This window comes from Choloepus didactylus, chromosome 23 (assembly GCF_015220235.1).
Source record: "Choloepus didactylus isolate mChoDid1 chromosome 23, mChoDid1.pri, whole genome shotgun sequence".
Lineage (NCBI taxonomy): Eukaryota > Metazoa > Chordata > Mammalia > Pilosa > Megalonychidae > Choloepus > Choloepus didactylus.
In genome coordinates this window covers 26,264,610-26,280,029 of record NC_051329.1, presented here as the reverse complement: position 1 = coordinate 26,280,029, position 15,420 = coordinate 26,264,610, and the positions used below count along the sequence as shown (strand labels likewise).

The 15,420-nt window shown below is 38.3% G+C and overlaps 1 protein-coding gene across 1 annotated transcript in view; it reads left to right on the top strand.

Moving 5' to 3' along the window:
* CHEK2 (checkpoint kinase 2) overlaps positions 1-15,420 on the top strand; it is a 42,039-nt gene that overhangs the window by 8,145 nt on the left and 18,474 nt on the right. The window contains 5 exon segments of the mRNA XM_037817121.1: positions 3,091-3,215; positions 3,334-3,481; positions 5,930-6,020; positions 13,355-13,463; positions 15,333-15,386. Coding sequence (XP_037673049.1) covers positions 3,091-3,215; positions 3,334-3,481; positions 5,930-6,020; positions 13,355-13,463; positions 15,333-15,386 — 527 coding nt within the window.

Sequence of the window (15,420 nt, the reverse complement as noted above, 5' to 3'; positions counted from 1 at the left end):
GTCATAACTTTCAAAGTATGATTTAACAAGTAATTATATAGGAAATTTCCAAAAACGTTGAGTTACGGTACCATGGTTTCAGTTGTTTCCTTATTGTGAAATATAACCTATATGCAAAAAGGTGATAGTTTTCAAATTACAGTGTAACATGTAGCTGTAGAACAAATCTCAAGGGATGTTTTGGGTTACAGTTCCACCATTTCAGTTCTTTCCTTCTAGCTATTCTAATAACCTAGCAACCAAGAAGAAGAAAATTATATAGAGATTCAGTATTCATAATGCTTTGTGAAATTTCATCTTGTCTGTTGCTACCAATTACTCTAGTTCAATCACTTTCCTGATCTTCAGGGATGTCTAGGCAGTGACCGCTCTTACTTGTTCATGTTGAAAAGGGGTGTCAACACTACGGGAAAGGGGGATGCAACTGTTTGCTGTTGTTGAAGAGGCAATTGCTTATGGGTTTGGGGACTTAGGTGGCATAGGAGTTCTCTGAAGGATTTAAGTTTCTGAGGAATGAACTTAGTGAAACTTTTATAGAGTCTCAGGGATCCGGGTATCCTTTAAGGTTTTTGGGACTACTGTTGACTTGGGCTTAAGATGGGCTAACTTTTCACAGACATCTTTAATTTTTCCCTTAGTAAGATCTGAAAATGTCTAGAATCCCCAGCAAAGGAAAAGAACTTATCTAAACTTTTAATTTACTCACCAAAACCAAAATACCCATTCCCCTCCCCACACACCCTGTCACCAGCCCCCTCATTCTTCCCTGCTCAGAACTTGGGAGTGGAGGGGGATGTGTGTAGCCTGTCCTTCTTTGGGTTCCTCCCGGAGACCTCCTGCTTTCCATCCTGCTCTCCCTGCCCTTCTCCTCCCAGCTGCTGGAGGCCTCTCCCAATAAGCAGATGTCAGGGTAGGCCCTTCCATCCACGTCTGCCTCTTGTCCTCTCTGCTCACCATTCCTGGACTGTTAGTGTCCTGTATTCTCCATGCCTGTTTTTTTTTCTTTTTCTCCACGGCTCCAGAAACTCCTGGCTTCTAGTGGGGATACCATGGTTCATTTGTTCATTTCCCTATTAATGGATGTTCAGGTTGTTTCCAGTTTTTGCTCCTGCAAGCAAGGCTGCAGTGAAAGTCCTTGTAGAAGTCTCCTTGGGCAGTTGGGCAAATGTCTCTCTAGGGTGTAGCCTGAGTAAAATTGCTGGGTCGAAGGGTAGACCTGGCTTTAATTTGTAATGGATTCTGCCAAATTGCCCTGCAGAGGGAGAGGTCCAATCTCTCTTTTCTGCTTTGCCTCCTTTGTGAAGTCTCCCCGATAACTCTGGGCAGAGTTGCTGCAATCCTGCATCTGTGCTTCCCCTGGACAGTTATCCTGTTTGCTCATCATCTTTTGCATGTCTGCCCCCCACTAGACTGGATTAATTTGATTTAATTTTTGGAATACATTATATTTGTATTAGGTACAAAATTCAAACAGGTGCAAAGTGTTCATCCAACTTCTGTCCTTCCCCCAACTGCTTCTCAGTGTTGCTGGTTTCTTATGTATCCTTTCAGAGGTGTTTGAGGTATGTGTAAGCTATTAAGTGTCTGTATACTCTTTTATTCTCTTTATTTTAATACTAATGATAATGCACTTCAAGTTATTCTACTACTTGCTTTTTATACTTAACAATGTATCTTAAGACTTCCTTCTATCAGAACATAAAGATATCCACTCCTTTTTATAAATTTAGCCAGCCCCTTGCTAACAGACATTTGTTTCCAAACTTTTTGCTAAAATAATAATGCTATACGAATAACCTTGTATTTATGTCCTTATGTCCTTTCATAATATATATGATTCTATCTGTAGGATAAATTCCTAGACATGGCTTTCCTAGGGTGTGTGTATATGTAATTTCGATAGATATTGCCAAATTGTCCTCCCTCGATTGTGTACAAATTTACATTCCTACTGGAGCCATATGAAAGTGTTTTTTCCCCACAACTCTTGCCAACACAGTGTCTTTTGAGACTTTTTGATCTTGACAATCTGATAGGTGAAAAGCAGAATCTTAATGTAGTCTTGCTTTTTAAGATTTCTTGCCTTGCGTTAGCTTGGACATCATTTCATATGTTGAACTATTTGTATTTCCATTTCTTATACATTGTCTCTTCATATCCGTTACCTATTTTCTATTAGATTGTTTTCTTATTAATTTCTAGGAACTTTCTATATGTATTAGGGAAACTGGTCCTTTGTGATATGCCTTGCTAATATTTTCCTTAGTTTTTCTTTTCAATATTTGATTGCCTACCACATGCATTGTCCTGGGTGGTGGAACTGTACCCTTAAGCAAGGAACTCAAGGCTGTCCTCTCAGTGTTTAAGAGGGTTTTGCGGGGAGGCATTATACAAATAATCAAGATAATTTCCAGTTATGGTCCATATTAAGAAGAAAGTAAAACAGGACATCACAATGATGATATGTGGGTGGCAAGGTGGGGATCTGTTTATGTAGAAAGCTGAGTGGGCGATGGCCTTTGAGCCCTATTCTGAAAGGCAAGATGTAATGAGTCATTTAAGTAGTTGGGGAAGAGGAACTGTAAAGAACACGAGGCCGCTGTTGAGTCTGACATGCTTGGGGCAGTGAAAGGACACCCTTGGGGCTTGGATTTATTAAGCCAAGGGGAGAGGGGTACAAGGTGAGGCAGGAAGAGAACCAGGGGCCTGATCCTTAGCATCTGGCAGGCAGTGAGGAAGAGTGCAGATTTTATACTCAGTATGGTGGATAAGCAGGAAGGTATTAAAAGTATTTATCCAAATATTTATCGTAAGTATTTTTCCAGGTCATTAAAAATTGCTTGAGAACTTTTAATGGCTGCTTATTATCTGATGATTTTGTATAATCCATAATTTATTAAACCCATTTTTGGAAATTTTTTATTTTTTTCTCTCCCTAATTTTTAATATTATAAAATCTTAGTAAACAGGTCTATTATTTTTATTGTCCTCTTAGAGCTATTTTCCTACAAGTAGAATTTATCAGCTTTGTTAAAAGGTGTTGGATATATGAAATTCAACAGCCCTCTTGTGTGCGCTTTTGTGTTACAGAATGTGTTAACGACAGCTACTGGTTTGGGAGGGACAGAAGCTGTGAATATTGCTTTGATGAGCCATTGCTGAAGAGAACAGATAAATACCGGACGTATAGCAAGAAGCACTTTCGGATTTTCAGAGTAGGTGACAAATCTCCATATCCTTGAAATAGCTGGTGATCTATTCATCTCTCTTCAATATCTTTCTACTGTAAATCCCCGCTGTTAAAACTTTGAAACAAAATGTTCTCTATTTTAGGAAATGGGTCCTAAAAACTCTTACATCGCATACATAGAAGATCACAGTGGGAACGGAACCTTTGTAAATAGAGAGCTTGTAGGGAAAGGAAGACGCCTTCCTTTGAATAACAATTCTGAAATTGCACTTTCAGTGTGGAATAATAAAGGTACTAATATCTTATGGTTACTGATTGTTTCTCTCCGATGTAAAAGGAAAATTGATATTTTATGTCCTTGCAGACTATGGTTTTAGTAAATTAGAACTCAAGATTCAACTCAGCCCTAATTGATTTTTTTAAAGCAACTTTATTGAGATATCTAATTGATTTTTAAAAGGATGAAAAAGTTCTATCAAGATAGAATTTCTTTGATTTAATTGGTTCAGTTGGCTTTATTTAAAGCCATATCCTGTGAAACAAATTATCATATTGCTCAAGATATTATAGTTCATTGATTCAGTTTGCACCATATCAGTTTTAGATATCTGCGAGTTGTTGTTTTAGGCCATTAATCAAAACCAATCCTTCCTCCCTCCCTCCCTTCCATTCATTCATTTCTGTATACGTTTACTGAACACCTGTTATATGCAGGGCATTAGGCTATGGGCTTTTCTGTAAGAGGCTTAATTTAGACCTTCCAGCCTCTTAAGTACCACATGGTTGACCTGTGCAAGTAAAGATGTTTATTGTTATCAGCAGTCGTCAAGCACCCCCTACTAAACCTTCATGAATATCCACCTGAAATGAACAATTGTCATTCAGAGCAAATAGTAGAAAGAATTAGTGACAAAGACAACCTACTGTGTTAAATGTAGCTCACAGTGATTTAAAATTCTTGGACAAGATTATTCTTGTTAATTTAATTAAATTGGAAACAAAACAAAACACAGAGTTCCCCAAACCTATCTGAGGGGTAACATCTTAAAAATACAGATTCCCAGGTACTGCCCCACAGATTGTGATCTGTTAGGTCTGGGGATTTCAAAAATCCTGCCCATGTGATTCTTATAGCCAGTCTTCGGACTGGCCTTGGGGAACCACAGCTGTGATGGGCATCCTAAAGCACATTTTATGATTGGCTTAGGTAGTTTTCCCTCTTTGTGGCTATTTTGTTTTCTGTCTGACAGTTATGGTTAGGGCAGCTGCATAAGGTTCTGCTGTCTGTGAGCACATGGTTAAGGGGGCAACTGGGTGCTGAAATTTGGCCTGACTTCCACTTGATAATCTGTGTGCTGCCTTTTTCTCATTGGTCTGCCCAAGGGGCATCTTTTCTAATTTGGACAATTAGGCTAAAGGTAGCCCTGATTAAGATATGACAAATTGTCACTCTATGTCCTGCAGTTAGCCTGCAGACATTTTATTAGGCATTTGCTGATATTTATATCTTTAAGCTGAGAGTCCAGATTTCTTAGAAAATTTGGAATATCTAGCCTCAACAAGTCTACATTCCCACATCTCAGGGACCTGCATGTGCTGAGTAGGGGCTACCTGCCTTAGATGGGAGATGTGTTTTCCCATTCCTCTTTTGGAATTTCCCATTTCCCAAGTCCCCACTCCTCCATGTTGCCTTACACTCAACCCAGCCTCACTTGTGTACTTTATCTTCCTGGCTTGTGTGGACAGCTGAGTTTGCAACCTTTGAAATAGACCTTGATATTTTGGAGAAATACATCCCCAGAACCCCTCAAATTCCCAGATCCTTGATGCCACTGGAATATATAACTTCATAAATAGCCACAAGTAGGGGAACAGTTGGCTTCTGGGTGGCCAACAGGTCTCTCAGTTTTCAAGTTCTGCTTCCTTTGTATCAGCCTGAACTAAAGCACATGCAGGTGGTTCAGATTTGCACTGGAGACTGGATCTTTAGGTCACTCCAAGGAGGTAAAGATCTATCACATGAAATCTGAGAAGGTCAGGGGTCTTAAATGTCTCTCATCTGAAGATGTTATAGGCAGTTGCAGATTTACCATAGATGACTTCATATAATTGAAATATTTGATAGTTGATTACAGGCTTGGCCCATGTGGATGGGTAAATTAGTAAACTATATGTATATACATACATATATATAGTTTTGCTGGAGAAATAAAGGGTATCTTTTGGAATGCTATTTATAGTTTCACAGGTAGGTTCAAGATGGATTATACAATTATACTAAAAAATACCAAAGATGTAAAGGTGTAAGTGGCTTAGAGAAGATGCTAGTATGGTGAAGTATGTTCTAATTTTTATTGGGATGTTTACTTGCCTAGAACATGTTTTCTAGGTTCAGCCTAATTCCTTTCTGCTTCCAGGCCTGTACTAATCTGTATGGGTATTTTAGATTAGTGAAGTTGATTAATACTGAGGTCAAGAAATAAGAATAGCATTTATGTTATGGGTTTCCTGCACTATAGGAAGAGTGATGCTCTGCATTTCCATTAAGAATGAAATTTCAGTATCATCATTTCCCGAGGGTTTCACAATATGCCTTAGTCTAAGTAAATGAGCTTTTAGGGATACACATGATATGTAATTTTAACAATCTTCTTATATACATAAGCTTATTAAATTTTATCATTAGCTGTCTTCTTGTTATTGAATAAATGAGACCTGTTTCTACCCTTTTCTTCTTAGTTTTTGTATTTTTTGATCTGACCGTGGATGATCAGTCAATTTATCCTAAGGAATTAAGAGATGAATACATCATGTCAAAAACTCTTGGAAGGTAATTTTTTTCTTATGGAAATTGCATTTTATTCTTATTTTGCTATAAACCTGTATTATCAGTTAGATTTTTTTCTTTGTTTTATCTGTTCATAAGATACTTGTAGGGTACCTACTTGTGATAGCCATATTATTGATTTACTTGATAATGATCCATTGAAATTGATTTTTCCTTTTAAATTGTACCTAATGATATGATTATTGAGATATAATATACATACCATGTAGTTCATCCATTTAAAGTGTACAGATCTGTGGATTCTAGTATGTTTACCGAGTTGTGCAGTCATCACCATAATCAATTTAAAAATATTTTCATTATCTTCAAAAGAAACCCTGTACCCAAAGACAGTCACTTTCCATTTCACCACTCTGCCCCAGCCCTAGACAACCACTATTCTGTCTTGATAGATTAGCCCATAGATTTCTGTCTTTAAATAATTGCCTTTTCTGGTCATTTTATATGAATGGAATCATACGATATGTCGTCTTTTGTGACTGGCTTCATTCACTTAGCATAGTGTTTTCAAGGTTCATTCATGTTGTAGCATGTATCAGTACTTTATTCCTTTTTATAGCTAAATAATGTTCATTCATTGTGTGTATATACCACATTTTGTCTATCCATTCGGCTGTTGATGAACATTAGGTTGTTTCTACTTTTTGCCTATTGTGAATAATGTTGCTGTGAACATTTGTATACAAGTTTTGTGTGGACATATGTTCATATGGGTATATATCTAGGAGTGGAATTGCTGGGTCCTGTAGTAACTTTTTAGGAAATGCCAAACTAATTTTGAGAGCACTGCACCATTTGACAATCAATTCCACCAGCAATGTAAGAGTCCAATTTTTCCACATCCTTGCCAACACTCGTTATTGTCTGTCTTTGATTATAGTCGTTTTAGAGGTTGTGAAGTGATGTATCTCATTATGGTTTTGATTTGCAATTTTCTAATAGGTAATCATGTTGAACATCTTTTCATGCGCTTGTTAGCCATTCTTTGGAGAAATTTCTATTCAGATCCTCAGTGCATTTTTAAATTGGGTTATTTATTTTTTCATTATTGAGTTGTAAGAGTTCTTGATATATTCTGGATACAAGTCCCTTATCAGATACATGATTTGCAAATGTTTCCTCACATTCTGTGGGTTTTCTTTTCACTTTCTTGATAGTGTCCTCTGAAGTGTGTTTTGCATTTTGATGAGAAGTCCAATTTATCTATTTTTAATTCTGTTACTTGTGCTTTTGGTATATTGTATGTAAGAAATCATTGTCTAACTCAAGTTCATGAAGACTCTCCTGTGTTTTCTTCTAAGAGTTTTATAGTTTTTAGTCTTTATGTTTAGATCTGTGGTCAACTTGAAGTTAATTTTTGAGTGTGATGTGAGGTGGGAGTTCAACTTCATCCTTTTGCATATAGACATCTAGTTGTCTCAGCACTTTGTGCTGAAAAGACTATTCTTTCCCCTGATGAGTGATCTTGGCATCTTTGTCAAAAGTCAGTTGAGGGAGAAGGGAGTGGAAAAAAAAAAAAGAAAGAAATAAGTCAGTTGACCCTAAGTGTGAGGGTTTGTTTCTGGACTCTCAATTCTATTCTTTTGGTCTATATGTCTGTCCTATGCTGTGCCACACTGTCTTGATTACTGTAGCTTTGTAGTAGATTTTATAGTTGGGAAGTGTGAATTCTCCAGCTTTATTCTTCATTTTCAAGCTTGTTTTGTCTGTTCTGTGTTCCCTGATAACTTTTTACCAAGATGTGTTTTTTTGTTTGTTTGTTTTGCTTTGTTTTGTTTTGAGGGGGATTGCCTGCAACTTGAAATGTGGCAAGTGGGAAGGTGTCTTGGTATATGGGTACTTGAGGCCTTTGTACCTTTGAGAGAGCCGGCAGTCCCACCCCCAGGTCTGCTTGCTGCAGTCCTTGTCCTTGCAGATGCAGCTCAGAGGCCACCTCTGAAATCTTTCCTGATCCTCTCCCCACCACAAGGAGTTAGCTATTGCTAAAGAATCTGTCACAGCACTGATGTTCTGTTATGGTAGTTGGTTTACTTTTCAGTCTCCCCTACTACACTGAGTACATTTTAGCATCAATAATGTTTGTTGAGTAAATTTATTAAGTTCTGGAGTCTTGTGCTTCAGGAATGTCCAGGAACTATTTTCCTCCCAATCTGGGAGACTCAGACCCCAGACAGAAGTAGGGAGCTATGTCATGAGTGGATAAACTCTGTCATTTGGGGTAATGCTAACTTCTATAGCAAAGCCTTACATTTCAGTGGCATAACCAGTAAGTGTGGATATTTCTGGTGAAGGGCAGCTTTCCTCCTTGTGGTGATTCAGGGCTTCAGGCTCCTTCCATCTTATGGCCCTACTATCTCTTAGGGCCTCAGAGTTCCCTGCTTTCAGCCAGTGAATGTGAGGGAATGTGGAGAAAGCACATCTATTTTTGAAAAACTCCTATCCCAAGTATAGTACAGATTCCTTCTACTCGCATTGTGTTGGCAGAAGTATTCACTTCGCTACCTCAGTTTGTACTGGGGCTGGGAAATGTAGTACCTGGATGGGCATCCCCCTCCCATACTTTGGAGGGTGGACAGTAATTTTTGGACATCTCACCCTCTTTGTCAATGTACCCTAAACCCTTTTCTGTCCCTGCTTACCCATAACACTAATGTCCCAACTAAAAACATAGTAGAATTTGGTCCTATAGGTTTAACATTATTCTAACAGTCATGCTGACTGAATTGGTTTTCTTATTGCCTAACAATATTATCACAATCTTACCAGCTTAAAACAGCACATTTATTATTTCAGAGTTTCTGTGGATCAGGGTTTGGGTTCACCTTAGCTGGGTCCTCTGCAAGGCTACAACCAAGATGTGGGCCAGAATTGGTTCTCATCTGAGGGTTAATTGGGGAAGGATCGATCTACTTCCAAGCTCACGTGGTTGGTTGTTGGCAGTATTGAGATCTTCATGGACTGGGCTGCTGGTCAAGGGCCACCCTCAGTTCCTTGCCATGTGACCCTCTCAGTGGGGCTGCTCCTAACCTGGCAGCTTGCTTCTTCAAACCCAGCAAAGGAGTGATAGACATTACAGTCATCAATTCATTACATTAATGTCATCAGAGAAGTGACACCCTGTCACCTTCGCCTTATTCTGTTGGCTAGAAGCAAGTTAATGGTCCCACTTAGACTCAAGGGGAGGGAATTACACAAAGGGGTAAATACCCGGAGGCCATGATCATGGGCCCACCTTAGAGTCTGTCTGCCCCATGACTGAACTTGTTAAAGAGCTAAACTTTTATGGGGAGTAAAAGGTGAGCAGGGAGGAAAGAAGAGAGTGGAGTACAGAACATAATACCTTAAACATAGTAAAATTCTTTGTCATATTTTTAAACTTATTTGTTGATCCATGGCCCAGGGCAGAGGCTGGGCCTGAAGGTTGACATTTTCCACTTAAGAAGCCTCATTTCCTCATGTTGTCCTCCATTCTGTGTTGCTCCTGTAGGGTCCTTGCATCTTATATTTTCCCCAGTGTTACAGTCTGGCACATGGTAGGTCCTCAGAAATTGTTGAATGAACAATGCTGAAAAAATGCAGCCCATTCCCCCTCAAAGCTGCAGTGCATTCCATACCTGAGTTTTAGTTAATATTTGTTGTATGCATGAATAGGGGAGTGGGAGGGAGAAAAAGAGAGGGAATTAAATCCCTAACCAACCTACCTGGAGGTCAGCGGACTGGATCCCAAATCACAGAATCCCCTTTGGGTTCCATTGCCAGGTGATTTCTGCATACTCAGTAGTGGCTGCTGAAAGAATTATGTTGAGACCATCTCAGCTTATCTGGAGTAAGGTCACTGGGATTGATCAGTAATGTCTGCCATGGATATGGAAATACGTATCACCCACAGTATGAATTTGTCCAGCTTGAAAATTCTTTATATTCTTTGTATGTGCCAAAAATGGACATTTGTTCAATAAATATTGAGTATCTTCATTCTAGGCTCTGTGCTGGGCACTGAAAAATGTGATCACTTGGTTCCTCTGGGCATTATTTTGATTCCTTATAGCTGTGCTGTTCAGAATTTATGCCATCTTAAGGACTGGAGGGCATTATAAAGATTGTGTATAACTTAGGACAAAGTTTTTGGTCTCAGGATCCCTTATACTTTTTTGCTTTTGTTTATGTTGCTTAAATCTATTGATACTTATGGTATTAGAAATTAAAAATGAGAACTTATAATATTTATTAATTAAAAGTAGATTCACTTCATGTTAAGAAAAATAACTTTTTTTAAATGAAAAATAATTATTTTCTATAAAAAAGACTAGTGAAAGAGAGGCATTGTTTTTACATTTTTGCAAATCTCTTTGATAGCTTAATAAAAGGTGGCTGGATTCTGAAATCTGCTTCTTTTTGTTCAGTCTCTTGTGACATCATGCATCATGGAAAACTCCACTGGACAATCAATCGTGAGAGAATGATAGTGAAAAAGGCAAACAATGTCTTAGTATTATTTTGAAAATAATTTTGACTTTATGGACCCCTGGGAGCATCTTGGGAGTCCCCAGATCATGCTTAAGAGAACTGCTTCCTTAAGGTGTACAGGACATTCCCACATTATCCAATGCCCTTCTTCTGGTCCAGAAGCCTTTCTATTTATTTATAGATTTGGCAAGAAAAGTAGAAATTACATAGAAGGAAATAATCACCCCTGTTCCTGCCACTTAGAATCAAGCACAGTGTCCTCTTCATGAGCATCTATGGGAGAAATTTTAGCTTATGGACACTGAATTCAGTAACTGGTTGTGCCAGTTTGAATGTATTGTGTTCCCCAAATGCCATTATCTTTGTGGTCTTGTGTGGGGCAGACCCTTGGGTGCTGGTTGGATTTGCTTGGAGTGTGCCCCACCCAGCTGTGGGTAATGATCATTTCGATGAGATGTTCCCATGGAGGCGTGGCCCCACCCATTCGGGGTGGGCCTTGATCAGTGGAGCTATATAAATGAGCTGACTCAGAGAGAGGAAACTAAGAGAGTGCAGCTGGGAGTGATGTTCTGAAGAGGAGCAAGCTTGCTAGAGAGGAACGTCCTGGGAGAAAGCCGTTTTGAGGCCGGAGCTTTGGAGCAGACGCCGGCTGCCTTCCTAGCTAGCAGAGGTTTTCCGGACGCCATTGGCCATCCTCCGGTGAAAGTACCCGATTGCTGAGGTGTTACCTTGGATGCTTTGTGGCCTTAAGACTGTAACTGTATAGCCAAATAAACCCCCATTTTATAAAAGCCTATCCATCTCTGGTGTTTTGCATTCTGCAGCATTAGCAAACTAAGACACTGGTTATGTTTCTACATTCGTGTTGGCTTGCCTGGAAGCTCCCAGTCAAATTTATGCTCTCCTTTAGGAAATATATGGGAGTCTGGCATGTATTTAAATATTTAAAAGATCCTTAATTTAATTTTTCTTATCCTAAATTTCCCCTACTCAAATACTTTTCATTTAAAAAGTATTATTGTCCTTTTTTTAAAAACAACAACAACAACAACAACAAAAAAACAAAAAAATACCTTGCTGGGCTTGGGACCTGACATTTTATATTTCTAAGGGAGAATCCAACACAAATCCTCTTAACTTGTAGGATGTGACAGAAACTCAACTCAAACTAGGTTATATAGGAAAGGTAATTTATTGGCTCTGGTATCTGGGAAGTACAGAGGCATAGCTTGCTTTCAGGCATGGCTGTATCCAGGAGGTCTTTAGAGCTTTATTTCTCTGTCTTTTAGTTCTTGTTGTCTCTATTTGGCTTTGTTCCTGGCTGTGTTCGAGGGCTCCTCAGTGTCTCCAGGGCTGTGGCTCCATCTCTTGATTCAGCTTCTTTCTGTGCTGCCTTCCTGTAGAAACGCTGTCTCCATATGGCAGGATAAATGGCTGCCAGAGCCCCTGATTCACGTCTTCTTCATCTAGAAACCACAGCAGAAAGAACTGTTCTGTTTCAGCATCAGCATTTAATTCTAGGGAAAACTCCAGTTGGCCCAATTTTGGGAACATGTCCACCTCACGGTCCTAGGAGTGGAGGCTGTGTCCCGTGGTAGATAATTCACTAGAGCTACATGAAGTCAGAGAAGATTTCAAGCAAAGGGTGACTGCTCCTAGGAGAAGGGAACTTTAGGCAGGTAATGGGTGATCACTACTCTTGTAGCCATTACCTTGGGCTGACCCGTGCTTTGGACGACAGATTCCATTTAGGATTAATTATGCATCAAGTGGTAGCATCCCGAATAGCATTCCTTCCCATTAGTTGTATCCCAGTGAGCTACAAATCTTTGTAACAGGTGGTTCCAAGCGTTCTTTTGGTTCTTAGGTACTGTGATTTTATTTGGTGTGCAATTTATGCTTTCATCTGCTTATGAGCTTCCTTTGAAGATAGAGTAAGAAGGAAAGAGAAATGTATCAGTGATCAAATGTATCAAGTAATTCATTTGCAGTTTCTATTTCCTGTTACCTGTTTTGGGTATTCGTTTTTTTTTTCTTTTTTTAAATTTTTATTGTGCTACCATTACCACCCTCCCATTACCAAGACTTTTTCATCACCCCAAATGGAAGCACTGTACTTATTAAGCATTAACTCCCCATTTCCCTCCCAGCCCCTGTTCCTGGTAATCTCTAGTTATGAATATGAATATGTTTATTTTAGATATTTCACATAAGTGGAATCATATAATATTAGATCTTTTGTGCCTGGCTAATTTCACTCAACATCGTGTCCTCAAGGTTTATCCATGTTGTAGCAGATATCAGAACTTCATTCCTTTTTTATGGCTGAATAATATTCCATTATATGGATATACCACAGTTTGCTTATCCATTCATCTGTTGATGGGTCGTTGGGTTCCTTCTACTTTTTTGGCTGTTGTGAATAATGCTGCTATGAATATTGGCATACAATTATCTATTTGAGTCCCTGTTCTTTTGCATATATACCTAGAAGTGGAATTGCCTAGTCAGCAGGTACTCACTTTTGACCAGGGTAGATGCTGTTCTATTTGATTTTTCTGTCATCTGGGATAAGTAATTTCTTTCCAATTTGTTCTTATTGTCTTTCTGAGAATTTCACAATCTGGGGTGACAGTAAGACAGTAAGTGGAATTTTTTTGGATGATTCCCCATCCAGTTATGTCCTTGACATTTTGCATTGGTAAGATTTCACCTTGTTCTCTGGAATTGGGGAAAAATGGAAGGTTGTTATAAGTAATGTAAGGTTGTTAGCTTATCATAACTCAAGAGTGGTGGATACGGTGATTAAACACATCCTGACAGTAATCGTTTCTATTTTTCCCTTTTAGTGGTGCTTGTGGAGAGGTGAAGCTGGCTTTTGAGAGGAAAACATGTAAGAAAGTAGCTGTAAAGATCATCAGCAAAAGGAAGTTTGCAATTGGCTCTGCAAGAGAGACAGTAAGTACCTGTGTTTGTGGCTGCTCAGATGTTACGGACACTTCTTAACTTCCCCAAATAATTGCAGAGTGTTGGCTTTCATCTCAGGAAGAACTTACTGCTCAGACATGAATTTGTATCAAAGAGCATTGAAAAATTTTGAGTTTTTTTGAGTTATCTAGAAACTTTTGCTTATAGATAATTTGGTTCTAAAAATATTAATGATGTATACAGCAGATAGTTATTTTTTTCCTTCCAAGTTCGAAGTTGTTACAAGACTGTTTTTACAATAAATGAGAGGAAATTAGGAAAAAAAACCCAACTCAGCCATAATCCTGCCCCCTCAGTAACCTCGCAGCTGTTTTCAGTTTTCTTTTTCCTTCTAGTCTTTGTTCATATGAATTCATGTTTTTAGATGGTTGAAATCACATTATGTATACAATTTTGTGTTCAGCTTTTCCACATACGCATTATAATGTAAACTCTTTGCTAATATATCCTTTTTAATGATCAAGACTATTTCATCAATTTCATTTATCATTTACTCAACTGTTTCTCTGGGCTATCGTCTAGGTAATTTCCAATTCTTTGCTTTTCTGGGTAATGTGGCAAAGAATATCTTAGTGTTTGTAGATTTTCTTTTGTTTTGTTTTAATTAAATTATTTTAATAGTCTTTTTATATAGTAGCCATTCATTACATTTTTTATAATCCACATTTACTACCTAGGTGAAACTGCCAAATGTATTGGTCTTTTCACACGTGAGCCAACAAAGTAATGTAAAACAGGGCCCCTAATCACGTTTTCCTTTGTGGCCAGCTGTTTCTGGCTATTATACTTTAACATTCTTTAGAGATCAATCTTTTTTCCCTAGACAATGCCATTCTCACCCGGCAAGAGGAATTTCCTTTCTGTGTTCACTTTGCTATAGACTTTTCCCCTGTGATTCTGGATTTGTTTCCCATTTTGGAGGGAAGACAATACTACCAGATTCTTAACTTGGGGCAAAATTTTACTTTTTCATTTCATTCTATGAATTATATTCTTGTATATGTACTCTTGTAGACCTCTCTGTCATCAGAGTACACCCTGATTTGATAATGAGGAAGAGGCAGGCTTTTAAAATTAAACATCTGGGTTTCTTAGCTGAAGTCTCTTTTACTAAATGTGTAATTCTATATCCTCTTTGCTTGTGGAGGGTGTAGCCTGGGAGGTTGAGTTACTCAGTTCATCCTTTTGGGATATAACAGAGAACAATTTCAATACCTCGAAGCTTTCTCTTGTCAGAGTCTGAGTAAATATGTCAGCCTGCAGTTGAAATTGGAACCTGTGTCTGCTGTCTTAATAAAAACTTTTCTTGACATTTTCTTCTACATTTTAATTAGGTACCATCATGTGCAGGCTTTTTGTTTGCTTTATCCTTTTTGTGACTGTAAACAATTCCACAGCTGATGAGGAGAGTAGAGCTTACCAGATAGGTATGAGAACTGTGGAAACAGATGTGATTCTGGATGTGGGAACTGGGCAGTGGCTTTCCTCTTTTGAGCTTTGATTACCCCATCTGTAAAATGGGGATAATTATAGAACCCAATTCATTTGGGGATTATGAGGCTTAAGATGGTCTTTGTAAACAAAGAGGTAGGTACAGGTTCTGGCATATTACGGTAGCACCATTTATTGAATGCTTACTATTTGCGAACATGTTGAAAAGTGTTTTTAGGTGAGTTATTTAATTCATTGCCCTAACTGGGCCCTGTTTCTTGTAAGAGTTGAGCTGGGTTTGGAACTCAGACAGCTTTCACTCAACTAAGCTTAATTGTAAATATTTTCTAAGTATTTTCTATTATTATTATTATTATTACCAATAAACTGTTATTTCATTTATTAAAGGATCCTGCTCTCAACGTTGAAACAGAAATAGAAATTTTGAAAAAACTAAATCATGTAAGTATTGCTGTTAAATATGATTCTTATTTAA